The sequence below is a fragment of the Heloderma suspectum genome, chromosome 12 (genome assembly GCF_057233095.1).
Source record: "Heloderma suspectum isolate Gila_16-S chromosome 12, 16-S_ref, whole genome shotgun sequence".
In the NCBI taxonomy this organism is placed as follows: Eukaryota; Metazoa; Chordata; class Lepidosauria; order Squamata; family Helodermatidae; genus Heloderma; species Heloderma suspectum.
The window spans coordinates 3,686,461-3,712,053 of NC_139469.1; the positions used below are offsets into that span (position 1 = coordinate 3,686,461).

A 25,593-nucleotide genomic window follows, 5' to 3' on the forward strand; every position below is an offset into this window, starting at 1 on the left:
TGCGGGCGGTTTACATGATGCCATGACCCTCCAGGCGGGGCGTCTCCTGCACTAAATGCCCTTTGTTCCATTTTTAAATAGATTGCAGATAATTGGCTATCAAATCACCCCCTTGCGTTCCGCTTGAGTTCCCTCTGTGAAAAGCGGAGATGAGGAGCAAGATTGAGGAAAGACAATGGAAGACTCAGATACAGGGAGAAGGAGGGGGAAAGGAGGGGAAAGGAAACACGTGAAAAGGGGAGTCGTTGTGATCCTGCATTTAAAACGGAAGCAGAAAGCCCCATTTTAAATGCACGATTTTAGGCTGGTGTAGAGATGCCCTGAGTAGCCGATCAAGTTGGCTATGTGGTGATATCACTGTAGGCAAACAAAGTTAATTGGGGGAGAGAGAGCATGAAGGAGCAATGTGGAGAGGGGGGGACCCTGAGCCTTTTCTCAGACATGGCCAGAAAATTGTCGGAAGAGGGAGTTCACTTTTTGACTCTGCCAAAGATGTTTCCACAAAACAGTGACAAGTTTTACCTGAGCCCCAGTTCTCCAAGTGTTACCATCAGCATTCTGCCTACAAAGATATTTTTCCAGTCTTGGGCTTTTGAGACTCCAGGCTGTTACAAGCTTTTCTTCCACTGCCCAAATCTCAAGAGCAATAAAATGTTTTAGTTCGTCACCTCCATTCAGTCTGTCGCCAAGCTGCTAGGCAGTCTTGCTGCAACAGAAAACTGGAGTTTTCAAGTGAAGGCCTGCAGATGTCCCCCTGTACGTGTGCAGCAGTGCAAACCCTGGCTTCGCTTGCAAACAACCTACCTAACAAATGGCCGAACCAGGCTTCCTTCTTAATGCCTTGTTCTGCGGCAGCTTGAGAATCAGCAAGTGTTCCTGTGGGGCTTTGCCCGGGGCGGTTGCGTGATGCTTAAAGCACAAGGAAACAAAGCCTGGCTCCTCATCCCTTTGCCAAAAAAGCTCCAGGTTGCTGTTAGCAAAGCTGGGACCCAATGTGCTCTCAGATCTCAACTCTGTAACAAAACAGGAGGGGGGCAGTGGGAGCTGCATAACAATGGGGAGTTCAGTCCTGACACAATGGTGCAAAACATCCCCTGACATTTGGCAAGGGAGGACTGGCTATTCTCCTTTTGTATCATAAGCTGGTCATTTATCCCATTGGTCTTCAGCTGGTGGGTCCTGCACTGGTTTAAAGTGGGATGCCTAAGCAGCAGTGCTGCCATTTTGCTCTTGGATTTTAAAACAAATTGTTACCTATTGCATGCCACTTTTCTTCCACCAGGGAACTCCAGATGGTTGGTAATGCACGGCCATGCTGCCGCGGATGGCAGAAGTCTTAACCTTACACATCTGGATGGCCCCAAGAAAGGGTGTTGTAACTAATGTGGAAGTACTGCAACATATCTGGTATTGCCATGAGTCAGCAGTGGCTCCGATTTTGGTGGGGCTGTGAATCCATTCTGGGTTTCAATCAAAACCAGCTAAAACTCTAAAGGAGCTATCCAAAGTGTTGCACCCTATCGCCCAAATGTGTTCAGTACCTTCATAGAATAGTAGGGTTGGAAGGGGCCTATAAGACCATTGAGTCCAACCTTGGATAGCTCCTTTAGAGTTCTGGCTTTTTCTGACTGAAACCCAGAACCCAGACTGAAACCCACAGCCCCATCAAAATCAGAGCCACCTGCCTCACCTGCTATGAGTGTGTCCATCCATGAGTTGCAAGCATTATACACAAACACACACAGTTACAGGCATTGTATATACATCTCTCTGTGTTGTAAGTAATCCATGCTAGCATCTACTCTCTCACGCTCTCTCTCCCCCAATTAACTTTGTTTGCCCATGGTGATATCACCACATAGCCAACTGGACTGGCTACTTAGTGCAGTGATGTCGTCCCATTTGCTGAATGATCTCCAATTGGCTGGGCCCATAAATACGTCAAAGCCCAGGAAGGAGAAAGAAGCCAGAACCAGCAGGGATAGGATCTAAGAAGAGGTGACTATTCTCACCCTCAAAGCATTTTCCAGCAAACCTTGCTAGCCCAGTGAAATCATGATTTCCAGCCCAAAAATCAAAATGGGGGAATATGCCATGCATCCCTGATCAGAATCTGCTTTCAGCAGAATTTACTTTCAAAGACAAGCAGAATGGACTTGTGCCAGCCTTAGTGAAAGGAAGCAACAATTGTTTCTGATCATTCATATCCCCCTCCCCCCAGTGATAAAACCAGCATGTGTGCATATGTCCTACGGAAGATAGAAAGTAGGAAATTGTGAGGGCTGTTTATTTTCCTCATGATCTTTCCTTATTTTGGTTCCTGTGCTTGTTCGTTGCTAGCTGGGGAATTCCTGTAGTGTTATTTCTCTTTAAAAGCCAGATGTAATATTTATGGTTGCATCTGTCTCTTCTTGGAAAACATGATGTAAAAGGGAAAGGAAGAAGATGGTTGTTTCGGGAAGCCATGTAGAACACAGCTGGGAGGGGTGAATTTATTTTATTTTGTTTGTGTGTTTTAATGTTGCTGCATGAAACTCCAACGGCTCTTGGTAGTCTGGGCAGGGTCAACCCTTATGCTTTCTTTTATTTTTTTTACATTGAGCATTCTTTTATCATCCCAGGTAGCCAACTGCTTCCTAAAATCATTCTGTCATGCCAGATTTTTTTTCAACATAGCCTACACAGCATAGTGCACAAACTGCTTCCGCAGCAGTAAACAGCCAGAGGGGGACATGTTAATACTGCGATTATCACGCCTGGCACACTTGGGCTTTTGACAGCTGATGGCTCTAGTTTTTCCTAATTGTTATAAGAACGGCCTTTTGCCGTGAGCTGTTTGGGTGTAAAGATCTCTCCCAAGCCCAGGAAATGAGGATAAAAATTAGGGTGGCACTGAATTTTTGCAGTGTTTGGATTTTGTGGCAAAGGTTGTCCCTTCGGAGTGGCAGAATTATTCAGTGACTGAGTTCCGTGTTTCCCTTTGGCAAATCTTTGGCATCCCTTCTTTAACTTCTCAGTGGTAAGAGTGAGAATATAAATGAAGACCAGTCTGTGCTCATGGAGGGAGACCAGTCGTTAACACAGCAGTCACCCTTGAAGCTGACTGCTGAAATCTCTGATTATTTCTCTGCTCACTTCAGCAGTGACTACTGTAAATTAGAACAACCTTCCCCAACCTGCTGCCCTCCAGATACTCTGGACTTCAACTCCCATGAGCCCCAGCCAGCATGGTCAATGGTCAGGAATGCTAGGCATTGTAGCTGGAATATCTGGAGGCACAAGGTTGAGAAAGGCTGAATTAGAACACAGAAAACTGCCTTATACTGAGTTAGATGACTGATTCCTTTAGCCCAGTTATGTCTGCTCCAACTTAGGGTTTCAGGCAAAGGGTCTTTCCCAGTTCTGGTGCATGGGTTCCTTTGGCTAGTCCAGCCTTTGACTAGTCCAGCAACTCAGGGCCTTCCAGATGTGTTGGACCACTGTGGGAAACAGGATGCCAGACTATAGGGGGTTTTGATCTGATCCTGCAAGCCTCCTCTTATGGTCTCCAAATCAAGCTAAAATGACCGTTCCAGCACGGGACAGCTAGAAGGATTTTAAGGATCAGAATCAGAATTCAAACTGGGTGTGCAAGCAGTATTAAGACTGGAACACAAAGCAGGGAAAGCTCTGGATTAGAACCCGGGACACGATTCCAGCTCAAGGCTTAACCTGACTAGGACAAGAATACAGCTACCACGTTTTCAAGATAAGGACCATTTATTTTATATTATTCTATTCAGTGGATCAGATGATCAGTTACATCGCTATCCTACCATTTACATCCTGCAAAAGGAACTCAAGGTGTTGTACCCAGCTATTTGTGAAATTTGTATCCTGCCTTTTCACTGAACGATGCTCAGGGTGGCTAACAACAACGAAATACAAAGACAATGAAACAGCAATCAAATGCAAAGTGAAACACACACGCATAGACACAAGGCAGGCAGAACACATCAATGAAATGCAATAAAAACAACCCATGAAACCAATTGCAGCATATTTACAGTGGCCATAACAAGGCAGCATACAGGCCAAAGGCCTCTCTGACTAAAAAGAACTTTGCCTATGTGTGTGTGTGTGTGTGTGTACACAACATTTGTGTACCACTCCACATCTAAACAGATTCCGGAGTGGTGAACAACAAGAGATAAAATGAACAAAAGATTAAAAAAATGATACTACAATTATTCTTTAAAAAACAGAGTGCCAATAAAACCGAGGCTGTTTAACCACGGAAGTCTTCCTGGAAAAGAGCATTTCAGCAACCCAGTGCTGGCACCTGCCTGACCTCCAGAGGAGTTGCATAGGACAGGAGCCACCACACTGAAGGCTCTCCTCTGGGTGGACTCCAGTCAGGTCATAGGTCCATATCTATATCTATATTTATATCTCTATCTGGTCAGGAGAGATCATGCAGCGCTGGAGACCCAGCTGGGCTTGCTCCCAATGTTGCACCACCTGAAGATGGTTACAGCATTCCGGAAATGGACGGGGGGGACTCCAGGGACACGGATCGAGTCCCAGCTGCAGAGGCTGCTATATAAATGGCAAGGGAGATATATACAGGAGAGACGCAAGGGTGAGCAAGAACTGGAGTCCAAGTGGTGGAGACTGGGAAGGACCCAAGCAAGCTGTGTTTCCTGGGGCCTGGTGGAGGTTACAGTGCTAGGAAATAGATTTATTGAGCTGGGGGGGGGGGTAGTCAAAAGCTCTCACCTCTAGTTAGCCCTCCCTAGGCCAAAGTTGAAACTGGGAGTTGGCTTAACTCTCTTGAGCACTGCAGAGGTGCTTAATTGGCTCTGAGGGGCCTTATCAGTGAGGGAGTTTATCACAGTTCTTTCTCTCTCCACCCACCCACCCACTTTATCCTCACAACAGTGCTGTGAGATAGAATAAGCCGCAGGATAGTGACTGGCCCAGGGTCACCTAGTGACCTTCATGGGTTAGTGGGCCCAAGAGTGCTTGTCTGAGGTACATGTTTAATGGCTAGCCATCATGAGCCCCATTTTTGGTGGCAAGGCAGGATATTAATTAAATAAATAATAAGTAAGTTCCCTCCATGCCTGCCCTCCCATTCCTTGCCCATTGGAACAGCAGCAGACAAGTGTGGGCCTATAGATTGCCTATCACCAGAATTAAGACGTTGAACAAACTTCGCATTTGACAAGGTTCCCAAATTCAACTATTCTGAAGATTTTTCGGAATTTTTCTTTTCAAAGTGACCTCTTTTTTTCTGGGATACATTTCAGAATGAGATGTTCCCTGTTCAGGACCAGGAGTCCTTGACAGAAAAGTCCTTGGAGATGCGAGGCTCTGGAAAGCCAACCCTTCTCTGGCAACTGGTCTGCTCATTTCCCCCAAACTAAAAAAACTGAACCAACGTTTTTTTCAGTAATTGGGACATAAGAAGGAGGGGAAGAAGCTGAGGGGACATGATCTTGTGCAGTGTTTCACCGGCAGCTTGCAGTGCCCAGCTTTGAAATACAAACGCTCGTCATTAATTTCAATCCTCTGTCTTTTGATGTGATTGTGATTGATTTGAATCACCAATTGAATGCAATGATGTTCATGGCCATGACAGCTGTATCAATAATTCAGTCCCCGGAGTGGCACAGAGTAGCTGTGGTGGACGCCATCTGCTGTTTCAGACAGCAGGTAGTTTTGCTGAGCTCTGCCTCCTTGGAAATTGCCTGCAGTTATTTGGGATCTGGGGAAAGGGGAAGTGGGGGAGAAGTATGGCAGCATTCTAGTTATGTGGGGGGTCTCATAATGCCAGGACTTGGGTCGACTAGCAAAATTGGCCAAGGTCTTGCCCCCGCAAATCCTGAAGATAGCACTGAAATTACTGATGGTAATCCATCTTGCTACTGATCTCAAGGAGAGCATCTAAGGGATGTTTGTGTGTGTTGTGTGTGTATCACTCCCTCTAATAGCAAACTCAGGTGGTGAGTGCCGACAAGACTGGAGCCAAAACAGGGCCACTGAGAAACAAGAGGGAAGGACCAGCATGCTCAGGGAAACCCCAAGATATGCAGAAAGACACTTTTTAAAATAAACAACTTTAAGCAGGAAACTCTAAGAGTTCTGTTTCTGGGCAGAATTCAAAGTGCAGGTTATAAAGCCCTTTAGCAGGGGTCCCCAGCGGCACCCACAAAGCGGCCCCCAGTGTGCTGCCCATAGGCACCCAAAGAAACGTTATTATAATTTTTTCACCATATTTTTAATATATGTACATGGAGTTGTATGAAATGCATGCCGTTTTCTAGCAATGATACATAGGTTTCAGCAAAAGCGAACCAAATATCCAAAAAAGTGTCCATTTGAAGGTGGCGTCTCTATGCCGTTCAAATTTTGAAAGTGTTGTAAAGCTCTTGATCCATTGCATTATAGGAGGTGAGCACTCATCCTTCCAATGCTGTAATATCAGTCTCTTAACTTTTAAAAGGGCACAGAGGCTCCATTTATGCTGACCATTCATTTATTTCCATAAAGCAGGTAGTTAATTTAAAAGAGTTTGTACATCAGTGAATATTGAAGACTGTTCCGGTACAAAATTGATCCATGTAATAACTTTCCCCCCAAAAGAAACAACTACTGCCCATTGCCAAATGTATGTTTAAAAGAAGCATTTGCTGTATTGCTCTGCCAGCAATTAGCTAAATTAGACAATCCCTTATTAAGGAGACATTGCACTGTCCAATAGACATGAAAGAAAAGTGTTTGCTGAATAAGACACAGTCTAAGATCCATAGACATGACAGGTAGATGCCAAAGCAGCACTCCGCTGAGTAGGCATTTTGTAGTAGTGCCCACAGCAGTTCCTCAACCTCCCAAATGTGCTCACAGGTCCAAAAAGGGTAGGGATCCCTGCCCTATACAGGGTGGGAGCAGGCTACCTGAAAGACAGCCATTTCCCATAAGTGCTTGCCCAGTTCCAACAATCTTCTGAGCGGACCATCTTTTGAGACTGCTGCCCTCAGAGGCGTGTTCGGTGGCAGCACAAGATAAGGCCTTTTCAGTGGCCACTCCCAAACTGTGGAATTCCCTCCCGAGGGAGGCCAGCTTTGATTCCTCTCAGACATCCTTTGCTGGCAGGCTAAGACTGCTTTATTTAAGAAGGCCTTTAGCCTGCAGGTGGGTCTGTTGGCTTGGGTGCTGTTTTTAATTTTAAAGCATTCTGTAATTGTTATGTCTTTATTGTATTCTAATGCATTGTGTTATTGTTAGAGGGCGCAAACCTATGGCGATGATGGTGAGCCTCCAAACGCGGAGGCTTGTGGTCATCCTGTGCAGGGCGGGAGGAGTGGAGGAGGCAATCTTTGCCCCCTGTCCTCCCGCCCTGCATCCTCTCTAGAAGGGCCCATCTAGCGAAAGCATCTCAGAGAGGGAGGGAAGCAGGCCAGAGAGGCCTCAGGATAGCTCATATCCTGGCCTCCCCAGACTCCTCCCCTCTCTGCCCACCAAAACGCTGCCTTTTCCCCTTCTCCGAGGTTGCATTCCCGACCTCAGAGAGGCAGCCGGCGCAGTTCTTTCCAAGATGGCTGCGAGGGGGAGCGGGAGGCAGTTCTGATTCCCGGCTCCAAGGTCAGAGCACTGCCTGAGAATCCAAACTAACTGTCAAGGGGCCATACGATTGTTCCTTTAATCCATTTTAGTTGTGCCTGTAAACCCACTTGAGTGCCATTTTTTGATAGAAAGGTGGGGTACAAATCAAACAAATAATACCCTGCCCCCCAATACAGCACATGAGAACAGAGCTCGGTCAGTGCCGACAGAATGTTGAGGATCAGTTGGGGAAGAAGACTGGGAAATGGAGGTGAGGACTGGCATGGCCTGCATGATTCCCTTAACACTTACAGGTTCCCTGAGGAGGGCAGGGCTACCTGCCTGACTAGCTGAAACCCTGAACGTAGCCCTCCTGCTAAGGGGTGATAATACACTGCAGCGTGTGTTTCTGTATTCTCCCCAGGAGCGCAAGAGTCTTCTATGTAAATTACACTCCTCTTCTCAGACTGTACAATTTAGTCGAGATTGCACAGTAGGAATTGTGATGTTTATAAGCAAAACAAACATCTGCATGACAGAGACTTCACAGGCATCCCCCACCCTGGCCCCCAAAAAGGAGGAGGAGGAGGAGGAGGGATGCAGGGCTAAATACACGGGGTGCTCTAATCTGTAAATGGCAGTGCTCCCGAGGCAGACGAAGAGGTGGCAATCGGCGTGATGGCGGAACAGCTGTGGCCGCCCAACAGGTGTTGGATCCTTCAGACATCCTTAGCTTGTTTATCCAATCCAGATTCAGCAACGATTTCTCTCATGGTTGCTTCCCCAGGATTTTCATCATGGTCACCTGAACACTGGAGCACATAGAAGCTGGTTACATGATACTAAAGCACATTGTTTCCAAATGTGCTCCTCTACATACGTGTTCAAAATTGCACAAGTTCTCAAGGCACTCATTCGTTCAAGGATTTTAAACCTTGGCAACAGTGCATCTTTAGCAAGGCTGAACCCAATAATCCACACCCACAGTCTTCTTCAAACAATGGGGACTTTATTAAACACAAGCACGGATTTAAAATCTACACTCATTAATCTGGGGAAGTTAATTTGATAGAGTGTTTACGAATCAAATACAAGCAAAACGTATGCATAAACATGAGAGGATCCTCGCTTCATTCTTTCGGTAGTTGAATGCAAGGGCTTTAGAGCATAGATGAGGCTGCAGACATGTGTAAACAGTCTGTATTGATAAAGAACAGGCTTATGAGTGCGAGAGGTCAAAGAGGTGGGGATTAAGTCAATAGGGGTCCCTAACACTCTTAGGAAAGAAAAAGGAAGGTTTGGGGTGAGCTGAGGGGAGGAAAGAAAGGGTTTTAGGGAGGTTTGTCCTAAAAAGAGGCAGTGCACTCATGCTAATCCTGATGCACCATCACCATAACAAAAAGGGATAAGGGAACGAGGTTACCTAGAACTCAGAACTCATTCATTAAAATTGGTAGCGCTTTGTGCATTTTACTCCTGCCTCTGAACTGACGACCCTCAACTTGAGCAAATCTTCCAGAGGATTTGGACAAGTGAGGTGGGGCATAAAGAGGAAACAGAAGGAAGCAAACCATGACTGCAGCCCCTTCCACTGGTTCACCAGGGAAGACTGAACACGGATCCAGTGTCAGAGGCAGTCTGCCTATGTACACCAGTTGCTGGGGAACGTGGGCGGGAGGCTGCTGTTGCACTTGTGTCCTGCTTGTGGGTTCCAGTTCAACTGCTGGCTGGCCACTGTGTGAAGAGAGTGCTGGAATAGGTGGCCTGATCCAGCAGGGCTTTTCTTATGTTCTTATGTTCGAAGTGGATGGGGCTCTGACCAAATACAGTTCTACAATAGGTCCAATTTAACACAGTCTTTCTCAATTTGACTTCCTTCCTTCTTTCTGTTCCCCTCTCGCCCCATCCACACACCCCATTTGGAGGTCAACCATTGTTTTACTTCAGAGATTCATGAAAGACAGCCTCCCTCTTCCTCTTTTCTCTTCATAAGCAGGCTCTGGCCTTCCACTGAAAGATGGCCAGCTGAAAATAGTGAGCCATTTTTCAAACATTTTCCAAAAATCCTTCTGTTATTGATGAGCTGCATGAACCAATGAACCCTTTGTTCTGGCTCTCTGCTCAGCTTTATCTGCCTCATACCATTCCACGAGCTGCAAAGCGTGCATTTGCCAGAGAGAATCTCCATAAAAGTCTATTAGTCGGGATGAGTAATGGTTTGACAAAACAAATCTCCGCGACCTCTCGTGTATCATCCTGGCAGGAATGAAGCCTGTGTGTCCATTTTTTGATTAAACATTTCCAGTGCTCTGGAAGTTGGAAGGAGTAAACAGCTGTAGCCAAAGTGATTTTTGATCTCTCTGTTAGTCAACTGAACTTGTTGTCTGGATACGGAGGATGCTCCTGTAATCGACACAAACAGGGAGCCTTTCCTGGTATCAGCAAAGAACCCAGAAACAACTGTTCTGGAAATGATGCGGAAAAGAGCAACCAAAATTATCAGGGGGCTGAAGCTCCATCCCCTAGAAGGAAAAGCAACAGCGACTGGAGCTTTTTAGTTTTAAAGAAGTCAACTAAGGGGAGAGCAGGATAAATGTTTATAAGATTCTGTAAGGTATGGAGGAAGTGGCTAGATGTTTTTCTCCCTAAGAACATAAGGAGAGCCCTGCTGGATCAGAGCAACGGCCTCTCTAGTCCAGTATTCTGTTCATACAGTGGCCAACCAGATGCCCAGGGGGAAGCCTGCAAGCAGGACATGTGCAAGAGCCCTCTCTCGCTGTTCCTTCCCAGCAACTGGTATTGAGAAGCCTCTGATACTGTAGCCATCATTCATGATACTCTAGCCTTGATAGCCTTCTCCTCCATACATTTGTCTAATCCCCTTTAAAAGCCATCCAAGTTGGTGGCCATCGCTACATCTTATGGTAGCAAATTCTGTACTTTAACCGATGAGGGACAATTTTGCTTGGTCTGCATTTTTTAGAGAAGTGACCTAATTCGCACATCCCAGACTTAGATATGGGTCGGAATTAGGGATGCTGGGGAAATTCAAGAGGGACTAAAATGAGCTGGGATTTCTAAGAATCCAACTGGCAGAATCCACGGCAGACTGACCCCCTCAGGCCGTGCAGAGTCCATGGACTTTCAGATGTCTCTTTTACTTTCCCGAAATCTACACATATTTATTCGTAGGAAAGTACACACATTTCTGCTGAGGAAAAGTTGAATGGAATGGGGGACAATACGCTAAGTGTTACATACTATGGTAAATTATGTAAATTCTTATGAAACCTCTTACATAATGATTTACGTATTTTTCCGCATGACGAAAAAAATAAATTTGTATCCGTCTGTGAGCAGACAATGGAACGAAAGGCGCCTGACAATCCACGAAACACAGATGGGGTGGATTTCACACAGTCCGTCCATCCCTAGTTGGAACAGTTATCCTTAGGGCTGCACACTCCTGCAAATTTTGTGACGCCATTTTCAGCTCAAAATTCATAGGAAAGCTGCCTACAAAATGTATATTTTAGGGGAAGTTGCAATCAAAAGTATGTATCTTTGGGGAAATCATTACAAAATCCATATCTCAAGGGACATTGCATATGAAAGTAAGTGTGTGTGTGTGTGTGTGTGTGTGCGCACACGTGCGCGCGTGTGCGTGCATATATTAAACTTTAAAAACAATTTGCAAACTGAGGCTGAAATTCCCTAACATGTGCATTTTTGCATACATGTTTTGGGCCAAGAACTGCATTGCAAATTTCAGAGAAGTGTGCAGCACTCTGAAGGATAAGCGTTCCAATCCACATATTAATCCAGGATGTGCAAATTAGGTCGGTTCACTTAAAAAACTGCAAACTGAACAAAATTCTCCAGTATCCCTATTCTGGACAACAGTTCTAGGAAACAGGCAAAAGCAATCTTCTGTCTTTGGGAAGCAACACAAAAGCCAGAAGAGTGTCCTTGACTTCATCCTCCTGCCAGGGAATTAATTGGTATATCAGGCTCAGCAGAGAAGAACATCTCATACTGAAGAGTCCGCATTCAAGAGCCCACCCCACACACACACCTCCTAACCAAGTCTTTCCCTCTCTCCCCCATTACTTTTGTTTGCTTTTAATTGTTATCCAGAGATCTAACTGACTCTTCTCCTGTGAGTCCATTTTGCTCCATGATTAAAGCCCGCCTTCCTTCCCTCCTCCTCTTCCTCCTTATCCATCTGTCTGATCAGGTGAGTGCCCTTGGAGGTATAATCCGTCTGATTGCCCCCATTTTCAAGAAAATAAGGCTTTAGGTTGCTGCGCTGCAGGTAGATTCATCTCATATAGCATCTCCTGATTCTTCCTTCCCGTTGGGGAAAGCCGGTAATTGATCTAATCTAGCCTGACATTTACGCCACTTGAAATAAGATTGCATTTTGCTGAGTGAAGCTGAGAAGAGGGAAGAGCAGAGACCGTGAAGCGTCACATTGGTGGAAGTCTAAGGCAAGCTGGGAGTGTAGGATTAACAAGGGGGGACCAGCCCCCAAGGAACAGCCCTTGCCGCAGAGAGTTTCTCATGAAGTTAAAGGGAACCAGCAGATTAGTCAAGGAAATCAAGTTTGGGTGAAGTCAGACAAGCATATGCAAGACAATTGTACCTTTATCTTTCCCAGAGCAAGCTATAAAAAAAAATCACATTGATGCAAGTCTCCTTCATGGTACTTCAAATTGGGGCAAAGCTAAATGTGGATGGACAGTATTGATTGGCTAGTGGCTGTGAGGTCAGCACTGCACCTGCTCCAGGGATCCTGGCTATCATCCAGATATTAGATCACATTAGTGAAATGTGTTGTAGTTCTGTGTGCGTGTGCGTGAGTGTGTTTTAATATACTCGGGGCTGGTTTTTTAAGTGATGCTTAAGAGCTAACGCATCACTTCCCCTAACCATGTTATTGATTCAACTCCTCGCTGACATTACTAGCACTTTAAGGGAGCAATCCTATGGCTGCTAGTCAGCGGCTAGACAGCCATAGGACATGTTGGTTTCTGGGAACTGACCTCAGAGCCCACACTCTGAGGTCGGTTCCCAGAGAACCAACCTTCCCCCTCTTCCGCGCTGCCTCGCAGGCAGCACAGAATGGCCCTGCGCTTGGAAGAGGAGCATGGAGCGGTGAAAACGGGGCGTTCTAGGGGGCATTCCGAGGCGGGGAAGGTGGGAATGCTGGTACGACACATCCTATGTGTTGCCCAGCAGCTGCTTCCACCGCTTTGCCTTCCTGTGGCTAGACAGTCGAAATCGGCTGTCTAGCCACAAATGCAGGGTGGCTGAAGCGCAGAGGGGATGATCCCCTCCGTGCTTCTCCTACCCTGCATTGGATAGGTGGTTGCCTCTGAGTTCGGAGGCGGCCGCCTATCCCCATAGGATTGTGCCCTAAATCCATTTAAACTATATCCTGCAATTGAAACAGGAGGTGGGATGAGGTGAGATGGAGCAAGGTGGAAGGGAGGGAGGGGAGGCCTTGCTAATCCTACCTGAGCCATTGCTCTAATTGCCTGTTGTTGTTGTTGTTGTTTTAAAAAAATGCTTTTCATCTAGAGATTACTTTCTTAGTGATGAGAAAGCCCTGGGAATCTCATATGGAAGCCAGTAACACATTAGTTAAACAGATTAGTCATAGATGGGGAGGGGACTATGTAGTGAGTAAAGTAACAGGTTTAATCTGTGCTACACACAGCCACGCATCAGTTCAAGTGTATAAACCATAAAGCTAAATGTCAACTGCAAAGTACAATGTTAGAGAGGCTGTGCTTTGGATGTCACACTGCAATCTATTTATGCATCTTTCTGTCCCTCCCTCCCTCCCTTAAAACTGATTCCAGGGGTCAAGAAGCAGCTCAAACAACAATTGGAGAGTTGTGTTGTGAATGTTCTGACTCATTTTCGTTGTGATCCCTCTGTGGTCAAGGGAGATGGTGCATTATAGTGTGTATTGCATCTTTTCTGGCCCCTTGGAAACAGATCCAAGGGCTGAGACAGTTTTTGGACTGGAAACCTACAATGGTGTCCAGATCAGGCACATCAGCTTCCATTCTGATATCTCAGGGTTCAAGGTAAATGTCACATTATGAACAAACTAGCCGAGAACTTTGAATGAGCTAGTTAAATGCAAAGTCTCAATTCACCGGGCAAAATGTCTCTGGATTTTGGGTGTTGTTATTGCATCACAAGTATGAATAAATATCATAAATATATGTGGTGCTTTATAGCATAACAGCACTTGTTTCACAAGCAAATCCTAAAGGTCCAGTTTTTTCATGTTGCCCCAATGTTTACATTTTCCCCTCTCTATGCCCATATATATATAATATGGCTGCCAGGATAACCCACCGTGCATCTGAGGCAGTGGACTGTAGCCCACAAAATCTTGTGCCACAATCACTTTTTTAGTCTTTAAGGTGCCACAAGACACTTTTGAGTTCAGACAGTATGGCGGGGAGGACAAAGACACAGGGGGTTGCTCTTTTGGATGTTAGCTACGCATCTCCTGTAACATTTAGTTCCACCCTCAGACACAGGAGTGATGTCTGATGCTGTGGTTGTCTTTTTTGAAAGTGTAATGTGAGAAGTGATATTGGGGCCCTGTACACTAGGGCTGTGCACCTCTTTGGTCCAAAGTCGAAGCGGGCTGCTTCGGAGGTGACTCCACGTGATACAAGGTGGAGTAGAATAGCAACAAGGCTCCCTGAAGTGAAGCAGCTTGTATACAAAGCACCTGGTCCAACTCAGTGATTAGTTCTGAGCAACCCAGACAGGCAGGTGCAGAAAGTATCAACTTGAGAAAGTTCAGCGAGGGGTTGAGGAGGAGGGAGGGAGGGAGGGAGGGAGCTTTGGGAAATACAAACTCTAGTTGCCAAATCAGGGCTGAACGTAACCCAGCAATCTCCAATCAGTGGCAGAACCAGGCAGAACTCTAAAGGAGCTACCCAAGGTGCTCTGGCTCTGACTGAAGCCCGGAGCAGATTCACTGGCCCACTGACTTCGGAGTCACCAGCTGCCACTGTTTAAATCGGCTGCGGTCTTGGCTGCCAAACCAGCAGCTCATTTCCGCACGGCAGTTTGCCGCTGCTGCTTCTCTGGTGTAGTCCGGGGCCCTCTGGGCTGCCCCGGGCCATGGGGCCCTGGAAGCCAGTGAGAGGAAAGACCCTTCCCTTCTCAAGGCCCTGAAGATCCTCTGCCAGATTAGTACTCCTGGTGGGTCAAATTTGGCCCACAGTCCTTAGGTTTGAGCCCCTGTCAGAGGTTATATGCATAGTGCTGGCCATGCTCTGAGCCCTTTTGCACATGGGTATCTCTGCCACACTACAGACAGCCCTCGCCATGTAAAAAACCCCAACAACAATGCCCACTTCTATCAATTAAGAAAAATTCAGGGCCATGAACTCCTCCGGCTTCCATGAATTCCAGATGCCTTCGGCTGCCTCTCTGGCAGTTGCATGCTTTTTATCTCAAATGAAACATGCGTTTTTCTCCATTGCGCTTTGTTGTCACCATGACACCCCATCTCTCAGAACTTGGCTAATGCGATAATGACCTCTGGCTATTTCCTGGCTATTAACATGCTGTCTAACGAATGATCGAAATGGGAGAGGGGAAGCTATTTTCAGGCAGATGAGTCACGTATGGAAATGGCCCCCTCTTCTATTCGAGATCCATACAAGGAGGAAATAGGAGAGATTTGTATTCTCTGAGTAAGTAAGCTAGGATGCAGACCTACTGACATGGGTGTTATTACATTGCTTCTCAGCCAGGTTTGCTTCTGTAGCTTATCTTAAGGCCAGTGTCTCAATAACATCTGTCCAATGCTTGAGAGAGGATTCATAAAATCTGTTATACATGAAAGAAGTGCGAGTTTGCTTTAGGGTTCTGAACGATGCCTTCTCAACATAAGAAGAGCCATGCTGGATTGGGCCAAAGGCTTCTCTACTCCAGCCTTTTTTTTTTTTCCACCATGGCCAACTAGAAAGTCTAGAAAGCTAAAATGCTAAAATGCCTGGGAAAACAAAAAGGTTTTCACCTGGCGCCGAAAGGAATACAATGTACGTGCCAGGTGAAGCCGGGGTGCCACAGCAGAAAAGGCCCTCCTCCTAGTAGCCACCCGCCTCACTTCCTTTGGCAGGGGCTCACAGAGGAGGGCCGCTGAGGATCATCTTAAGGTCTGGGCAGGCACATATGGAAGGAGGCGATCCTTCAGGTAACCTGGCCCCAAGCCGTTAAGGGCTTTGAATGTTAATACCAGCACTTTGAATCGGGCCCAGAAATGGACTGGCAGCCAGTGCAGCTGGAAAATACCAGCGTAATATGAGCTCACTGGCCAGACCCTGTTAACAATCTTGCTGCCCTATTTTGGACCAGCTGAAGTTTCCGGACCGTTTTCAAAGCCCCACGTATAACGCATTGCAGAAGTCCAGATGAGAAGTTATCAGAGCATGGATAACTGTAGCTAGGCTTTCTCTGTCGAAATAAGGGTGCAGTTGGTATACCAGCCTGAGCTGACAGAAAGTGCTCTGTGCCACTGAGTTCACCTGTGCCTCAAGTGACAGTTCTGGATCTAGGAGCACCCCCAAACTATGAACGTGATACTTTAGGGGGAATGCAACCCCCTCCAGAACAGGTTGAATATCGCTGGGCAGACAAACCACCCACTAACAGTACCTCCGTCTTGTCTGGATTGAGTTTCAGTTTATTGGCCCTCATCCAGTCCATTACCGTGCCAGGCACTGATTCAGAACAGCCACTGCCTCACCTGGGTTTGATGAGAAAGAGAGGTAGAGCTGGGTGTCATCCGCATATTGATGGCACCTCAGCCCACACCTCCGGATTACCTCCCCCAGCGGTTTCATGTAGATGTTAAACAGCATGGGGGATAAAATAGAGCCCTGTGGAACCCCATGGCACAATTGCCATGGCACAAAGCAATAATCCCCCAGCACCACCTTCTGGAATCAGCCATCCAAGTAGGAGCGGAACCACTGCAGTGCGGTGCCTCCAACTCCCAGCCCACAAAACCTATCCAGAAGGATACCATGGTATCAAAAGCTGCTGAGATGTCCAGGAGAATCAACAGGGTCACACTCCCCCTGTCCCTCTCCCAGCAGAGGTCATCCCACAGGGCAACCAAGGCAGTTTCCGTTCCAAAACCAGGCCTGAAGCCCGATTGAAATGGATCTAGATAATCCGTTCCATTCAACAGTGCCTGGAGCTGTCCTACAACCACCCGCTCAAGCACCTTGCCCAGGAAGGGGATGTTGGCCTCTGGCCTATAATTGTTAACATCCTCTGGGTCCAGGTTAGGCTTTTCCAGGAGTGGTCTAAGTACCACCTCTTTTAAAGCGGCAGGCACCACTCCCTCTCTCAAGGAGGAATTTACAACTCCTGGTATTGAGAGGCATACTGGCCGTGGTCCTGGAGGGTAATATATAGCCATCTTGATTAATAGCCAGTGGTAATCTTACTCTCCATGAATATCTTGGGCAGAGGGCAATAGCACTCAATAGCAGTGTGCATGCTTAATTTTTTGTCACCAGCAAACAGACCCGGCTTCTCACAGGTTGGAAAAGCCCTTACTTTGATACAGGCTGAGAGATGGTGACCAGCCCAGGGTCACCCTCTGAGCTTCATGGCTGAGTAGGGATTTGGACCTGGGTCATCCCAGGCTTTGTCAAACACTCTCACGACGACACCACTCTGCCTTGCTCTGCTTTGCATACTGCAGGTGCCAGGTTCAGTCCCCAGCATCTCCAGTGAAAACAGGATATGTCCGAGTAGACAGGACTTGGCTAGGTGGACAAACAGCCTGGCTTGTTATGGGGCAGCTTCCTGAGCTATATGAGAACATTTCTATTGAACACTCTCCCTTGGCCTGCACATCTCCCCTGGCTTTAAGCTGGATGGACTGCAAAGCTATGCGCTAAGCTAAATCTGCCCCTAGTGGCTGGGGATGTTCCTGCAGGCTCGAACCACATGGACATGTTTACATTAATTAAAATGAATGGATGTGTTTTAATGGGGTCTTTATCTGAATCTGCATGTCATGGTGTACTTCACGGCTTCCTTCCGTACTCTGTGCCCCCTTCAGGCTGAGCCTATGGAGGAAATGTTACGAAGCACTTGCCTGCAGACTTAGTTCATTCCAATTAGTTGGTTACAGTTGTCTCTCCACCATCAGCATGGCTAGCTGGGGAATGCTGGGAGCTATAGAGCTTTTTTGGTCTAACATGTGCAGGATTGCGCCCCTAGAAACTAAAGGGGGTGGTTCGGAGAATCTTAAGGGACCTCTACTAGCATGCGCCTTGTTGCTGCTGTTGTAACACTCATTTTGTGTATTCTGGCTGAAAAGTCAGTTAAAGAGTAAATAGGCTGATGGGAGGGAAGGTTAAACAATTTTTTTAAACATGGCATATTTTACAAGCAGTCCCTAATTATGGTTCTACACAGAGCTGTCACTGAGGTTTGGGGGGGGGGGAATTCTACCATGTGAGGAATTTTGAGGATCTCAGTATAGCCAAAAAAATGGTCTCATTTCTAGTCATAATTCCACACACCGCGACATGGTCCTCCACCTTTGCCTAAAATAAAATGTGTAGGAATTATATCTTCTCTTAGTATGTTTTAAAATTAAACTTATATATCATTATTATAACGATCACATTTTTTCAAAACTGAACCATTGCACTTGTTTATATGGCAGAGTTCCACAAACAATAGCAATTTCGCAAACCCTAGCAATTCTGTGACCAAGACTTCTGGTTGCTCTGGTCATACAAACATATTATCCACCCCAGCTGCCCCCAAACCTCTTTAATTTCATGCTTCTTTTCTCCTCCATCCTGAAATCTGATCAAACGAGTCAATTTACCATATATGCTGCAGATCAATCCTTTAAACCTCAGTTACCAGCCCCTCTGGAGATGACCGCTTATATGCAAGCTCAATTCTTGCTATTATGATTGAATTGCTAAATTGTTCTCGAAACCTTTTGCCTACCTAATCTCATACATAGCTAAACACACTTTTTTTAAAAAAAGGGTTTAGATGTAAATCAAGTCCAGAGAAAATATCCTGGATGGTTTGTGACACTTTTCCTTAATAACCTTATTTTTAAATCTCCATCTATATGTAGTTGTCACCTATATTCAGTCTTGGATATCTCCAACCTTTGAATTATTTAAACTATTATTCATGTTATTTAATTTTGTCTTTGCACATTTTTATTGATTTTAAAAATTAAATTTCCCAAAGGAAAAAGAGATCAACAACAACATACTCAACACCCAACGTATACCAACCTTTCCTCTTCCTTATACCGACAAAACTGGGTTACCTATCATTATAATTTGTTCCAGAATTGTTTAAATCACTTCCACTGTCGCTCAAACTTAGCACCTTACTTAATTTTGCAGGTGTCCTATGTCCAATGATCTAGTACTTTTTGAAACCATTTCTGTGTCAATTGGTAGGAATGTTGAAAAAAAATTTCCTTACTTAACTTCCTACATTTGTCCTCTTATGCCATATCACTGCTCCACATATATTTTAATGCATTTGTCCTTTCCTGTGTGCTCTATTTGTAAGTCATTGATCGTAGACTACAGACCTTTGGACTTCGTCAGTGAAGACATAATCTTTTCTAACAGAGTTAAGGCTCTGTCTCCTCCAGATACCTTTTAAAATAAAATTCCTTCTCTGAAGTACCAGCAGAAAAACAACCTATTTCTACCCATTCTGTTAAAGATATCCTCAAACTGCAACGTTTGGGCTGTTTCTAATAGAAGCCCATTATCCCTGTAAAAACTAAATGGTTTCTAAATATTATCTAAAAGATACCTTCTTTCAAAATCCTCACTGTAAAAAATAGAAGTTAAAGGTTAGATTTCAAACCTTTGGCTACATTTTACTCTATCCCACGCTATTAATAACACATCATCACCCCATTACTAGGTTGGCTCCTTTTTTTCTCCTCCTTGACTTTTTAAAAACCATTTAAAGCCAAAGCAAAGCTACTAAGAGCGTAATCCTATGCATATTTAGACAGAAGAAGGCCTTTAACATCCATTGGATTGTTTATGATTTTCTTGTGGTAGGGATCTGTTGTTCTGTTGCAGCTAAAAGACCGAGCCCAGTTCAAATTTCACCTCTGCCATGAACTCAGTAGGTGGTTTTAGGCAAGTTGCTCTCTCTCAGCCTCATCTGTAATATGGGGCATAATAATAATAATAATAATGACTTACTGTACAGGATTGTTGTAATGATTTCATGTAGATGAATGTATGTGAAACACTTTGAACGCTTGAAAGGGCTATGCAAATATAACGTATTACTATATATCAGGCATGGGCAACTTTGGGGGTCCAGGGGCCATTTTCAGCTCCCCACACACACCTTCTACATGAGCTACACTCCTGCCGATGCTGCCATGTTGCTGAGTGGCAGCAGGAAAAATTTCAGTGGTTTGTTGCCGAAACTTGGCAGCAAACTGCTACAAAGCAGCAAAATGGTCAAATTTAACTAGTGCAATGGTGGCAGCGGGAGCCATGTTGCCCACCCCGATAGATACGTAGATATAGATAGATGATTAGATAGATAGATAGATAGATAGATAGATAGATAGATAGATGATAGATAGATAGATAGATAGATAGATACCACAAGTCAGCTATAATGCCAAGAATGAATGACAGAACGTTCTGATGGCCATACCCATTCAGACATGACAATATTTCCTATAGAACAACCATCTAATCTGGCAATCCTTGAAACAAGAGGAAACATTTGGATTTATAGACTGGGTACATGGAAAGAGCACTTTCAATGGGGTTTTCTTAGAGCAGGGAAAATTGAGTATTATTTCTGAAAGTGAAAGAAAATTTATTATCCAACATGTGGAACTAGGGATGTACGAAAGTCACTTACCTTTTCGAAGGGTGACATTCGCGGTGGGGGGGAGGCGCTCCGTCCCTCCCCCCAAAATTCTGTCTGTCCGGCCAGCTCCGCTCCGCAGAGATTCCACAGAGCTGCCGGCCGGGGCCACCCGCAGCTGGATATGTGGCCGCTGGGCAGCCTGCAGGGACGCAAATGGCGGCTGCCGTAGCCGCCGCCATTTGTGTCCCTGTATTTTGCCGTGATAGGCATTGTAAATATTTACGTAGCCTATCACGGCAAGCAAAAAAAAAACAGCAGACGCAAATGGCGGCAGCTATGGTGGCCACCATTTGCGTTCCCTTTTTTTCGCCATTTTAGCCTATGTAAATATTTACGTAGGCTATTACGGCGAAAAAAAAGGGGAACGCAAATGGTGTAGTAGGCGCCATTTGCGTTCCTTTTTCCCCCGCTGTTTTAGCCTACGTAAATATTTATGTAGGCTATTACGGCGGGGGGGGGGGAGGAACACAAATAGCGCCCACTACGCCATTTGCGTTCCCTTTTTTTTTCGCCGTAATAGCCTATGTAAATATTTACTTAGGTTAAGACGTTGAAAAAAAGGGAACGCAAATGGCGGCCACCGTAGCCGCCGCCATTTGCGTCCGCTGTTGTTGTTTTGCTTGCTGTGATAGGCTACGTAAATACTTACGTAGCCTATCATGGCCTCCACAGGGACGCAAATGGTGTCTCTGCATTAGTCGTGATAGGCTACATAATTATTTACGTAGCCTATCACGGCTATGAAGAGAAAGCGAATGGCGGCCGCAGATGCGGCCGCCATTCACAAGTCAGCGCGGACGGCAGCAGGTAAGTGCTCCGTTTCATGCACATTTCGTGGGGGGGCGGGGACTTCGTTCTGCCACAGATGTCGGGGGGCCGAGTGCACTGGCATTCGGCCTCACCGAGATCCGTGGCAGAATTCTCTGACATCCCTATGTAGTAGAACTGCATTATTCCACTGTGGCACAGTGCCACCTAGAGGGTATGTAGTGAAAAAACAGGAAAGGAAAAGCTTTCCTGCATAGGAACTCTGCAAGGGGTGGGGTGGGGGGACAAGATTTGGACTGAGGAAATAATTGGCATGGGCTGTAATCAGCAGCCCTTCTCCCCTTTCCCTCTGAATGTGTTTTTCCTGTTTTAAAAGAACCATCGGGGTAACAGTGCACACATCTCCATGTGACATCTAGCTGGGCCCTTTCTTTTTGTTTTAAACCCAGGCTGTACATCTGAACCGCTTTATTCTCACCACTGATCGAGCATCAAATAAGCAGATGTAATATTGTGGACCCTGATTGCAATTATTTGGTTTAATAGCCTATATGCAATTCTTGCTCTCTTTCCTCCATCAATACACTTTCCCATCATACTTTCCCATTGTAATAATAATCTCCCTGATCAACTTAACAGGGTAAGAAACGGGACATTTACACTCGTCTTACCAATTGCTACTGTGGCAGTCCTAGAGCCCTTAATTGTCCCATTTTGCTAGTTCCTGCCCTGTGCTGGCTGCAACTGGAACACCATTTAATTGAAAAAGATTTCGTGACCACCATTAGAATCGTATCTAAGCATTTGGCTGCTTTTGTTCCCCCCATGGTGCATTACAGAAAGTAGAACATTCCAATTTGAAATTTGAAGTACATCTGGAATTTCCCACTTAAGCGGAACTTTGGAGGGATTTCCAGGGAAGCCAAAAGACCAGCTAAATTAGATGTGTTTTACACATCCCTAGATGCCTATCTGTTTCTTTGACTGCAAATCACCCGTTTGGGCAATGTCAGAAGTAGAATGTCTGTTCAGTTCCAAGGAGATCCAGAGAAGAGGGGGAGCAACCGTGTCCCTCAAGGACAGAACATAGAGCAAAGTGCTCTAATTACAGGACTATAAACTTAAGTAAAGCATTACTTAGGGGCAAACCATTCCAGTCATGAAATCAGTTCCCTCCATATCAGGAGATACTTCAGGAGGTTGTAGAATCACTGGATGCTTTAGATAAGGGGTGGGCAACATGGAACCCATGAGCTGTATGCAGCCTCGCCACTCCAGCTACCCCCCAAAATCAGTTTAATTTAACAAAAAAAAAATCTCCCTAAAATGGCATCCATAGTGGCTATGGGGCACAAAAAAGGGTCAAAAATAAAATTAACTTGTTCGCTAGCTAATTTTGACCTATTATTACTATTACTATTATTATTATTAATTACATTTCTATACTGCTCCATAGACGAAGATCTCTGGGCGGTTTACAGAAGTTAAAACATTAAAATGCAATTGTTGTTGTTCAGTCGTTCAGTCGTGTCCGACTCTTCATGACCCCATGGACCACAGCACGCCAGGCCTTCCTGTCCTGCGCTCTCTCCCGGAGCGTGCTCAAGTCCATATTCGTTGCATCGGTGATGCCATCTAGCCATCTCACCCTCTGCCGTCCCCTTCTCCTTTTGCCTTCAGTCTTTCCCAGCATCAGGGTCTTTTCCAGAGAGTTTTCTCTTCGCATTAGGTGGCCAAAATATTTCAGCTTCAGCTTCAGTATCTGTCCTCCCAATGAGCACTCAGGGTTGATTTCCTTTAGGATGGACTGATTTGACCTCCTTGCAGTCCAGGGGACTCGTAAGAGTCTTCTCCAGCACCACAGTTCGAAAGCAAAAATGCAATACACAAAATTTAAAAGCCATTTACATAAAAGCACACAGATAATATCCACAAACGTCATATAACCAAAAATGATTTTGAACCATCAGTCATAACTAAAGTTCTTTGATGAGCTTCTGCCGGGCTTTGAAAACCTGGCTGTGCAGGCAGGCATTTGGGGTGGGTTAGGGTTTTTTAGAGCAATGTTGTTTTGTTGATTATGTTGTATTTTGTGTTATTTGTATTGTGCGTCGCCTAGAGTGGCTGGGTAGCCGGCCAGATGGGTGGCTAATAAATCAAATAAATAAATAAAGACACATCCAGGACCAATTAAAACTCATGTGTTGCCAAATGCCTGGGGGAAGACAGAGGTCTTAACCTGGCACTGAAAAGATAACAATGTTGGTGCCAGGAGGACCTCATTGGGGAGCTTCTTCCACAGATGGGGGCCAGCACTGAGAAGGCCCTGTCCCTCGTTGTCACCTTCTGAGCTTCCCTTTTTAGTGCTTCGTAGCTGCTACGGAACCTTAAAGGGGTCACAATTAGCTTGCAAACAAGATAATATTGACCCTTTCACCTTGTAGCTGCTACAGACACCATTTGTTAAAAATATCTATTTGATCTGATTTGTTGTGCCCACAAGGACTGCGGCCTCCCAAGGGCTCTGAGAGGGGTTGAAAATAGCCCCCAGACCACCCAAAGTTGTGCACCCTCTGCTTTAGGCTGTACTGTAGTCCATCCTCATTCTCTCCTGATGTGTCAGATGCAACTCCCATTATCCCCAATCACCCAGGCTAATGGGCATGCTGGCTAGGGATGATAGAAGTTGTAGTCTGGCACATCTGGAGGAAGCCAGGAGTGGGGAGGCTGCTCTGGTCCATGGAATCCATTCAAACTTTCTGGAGTAGAATTATGGAGAATCTGTAAAAATAAGAGTTTTCCTCCCTCTCTTGTAATATTACAACTTGTGATCGTCTGATGAAGATTCTGGACAGACAAAAGAAAGTCCTTGAAGCAATGCACAATTAACTTTTGGAACTCACTGCTGCAAGATGGGACAATGTCTTCTAGCTTAGATGGATTTAAAAAGGGGGGGGGATGAGACAAATTCCTGAAGGAGGAGAGATCTACACATAGCTATTACCTTCATGGAATTTCCGTGTGCCACTGAAACCCGGTTGCAGGGGGGGGGGGCTATTGCCTTCCTCCCCAGACTTGTGGGCTTCCCGGCAGCATCTGGTTGGCCACTGTAGGAAGCAGAATGGGGCTGAACTAGACGGACCCTTGATCTGATTCCCAAAGCTCTGTTCTCCTCTTAAACCACTTCTCAGATGGCTTTAGTCCAATCTAGCAGGACTGTTCCTATAATTCTGTGGCAAAGGTTTGGGGGGTCTGTTTTAGGGACCCCATAGCGATGCTCTGAAGGTTTCTCAGTGTATGTTAACCTTCTGACTTTGGACTCCTTTGTTTCCTGCTCTCGCGTAGCCAGACGAATTGACCAACGCCCTTGAGATCAGCAACATTGTCTTCACTAGCATGTTTGCCCTGGAGATGCTGCTTAAACTCCTGGCCTTTGGCATCTGGGGCTACATCAAGAACCCCTACAACATTTTTGATGGCATCATCGTGGTGATCAGGTACGTTGGCATCCAGAGGCTGAAAGGCATCCAGAGGCTGCATGCAGGACACAGGGGCAGAGACAGCCAAAGGGAAAGAACTCTCTCTCTCTCTCTCTCTCTCTCTCTCTGTCCATCTCTCTGTCCAGATCTACACTACTGCTTTATAGAGGTATTGACGTGCACTGATAACTGTTGGGACACATTACACATTCAATATACCACTATTGTCGTGTTATTTCCTGCTTTTTATTCCACATTATGCAAAATACAGCAAACAAAAGGCAGTGCATGTCCTACAACATATAAATGCACGAGAGGGATATAGCGTTACCCTGATGAGATTGTAACGATATGACACAGGTGAAGATCTGGCCTCTCTCTCTCTCTCTAATCAAAAGACGCTGCCAAACCTCATTATTTCCTGGCTTGGGGGCTAATCAGTCCAGCCGCAAACATTATGACACCATAATTTTGATTCATCCCAGATTAAAAAATCCAAGCCAAAGGAAGGAACTGAACTTCTTCCCAGACCCCCAGTGTTCACACTCCCACCCAGCCACTGTCCTCCAAGACCATTCCTGCCCTTCCCTGCCATCCACCCACTTATAGGGCTACTGGGAAGGGGGAAAGAAGAGACAGAGGTCCCTCCCCCCCTCCCCCCACCCCACCCCACCCCAGTATTTGGATCACTGCTGTGCAACATACCAGGCACAGTAGACCTGGGCAGTGTAATTTCCCTAAGTCAGGGCTGCAGGGCTGCTCAAGGGCTGAGTTCAGTTTCGGAGAATACCAG

The 25,593-nt window shown here is 45.7% G+C and overlaps 1 protein-coding gene across 1 annotated transcript in view; it reads left to right on the top strand.

Moving 5' to 3' along the window:
• CACNA1H (calcium voltage-gated channel subunit alpha1 H) overlaps positions 1-25,593 on the top strand; it is a 419,417-nt gene that overhangs the window by 307,470 nt on the left and 86,354 nt on the right. Inside the window, exon 11 of the mRNA XM_084818118.1 lies at positions 24,667-24,818. Coding sequence (XP_084674244.1) covers positions 24,667-24,818 — 152 coding nt within the window. The remainder of the gene's footprint in view (positions 1-24,666; positions 24,819-25,593) is intronic.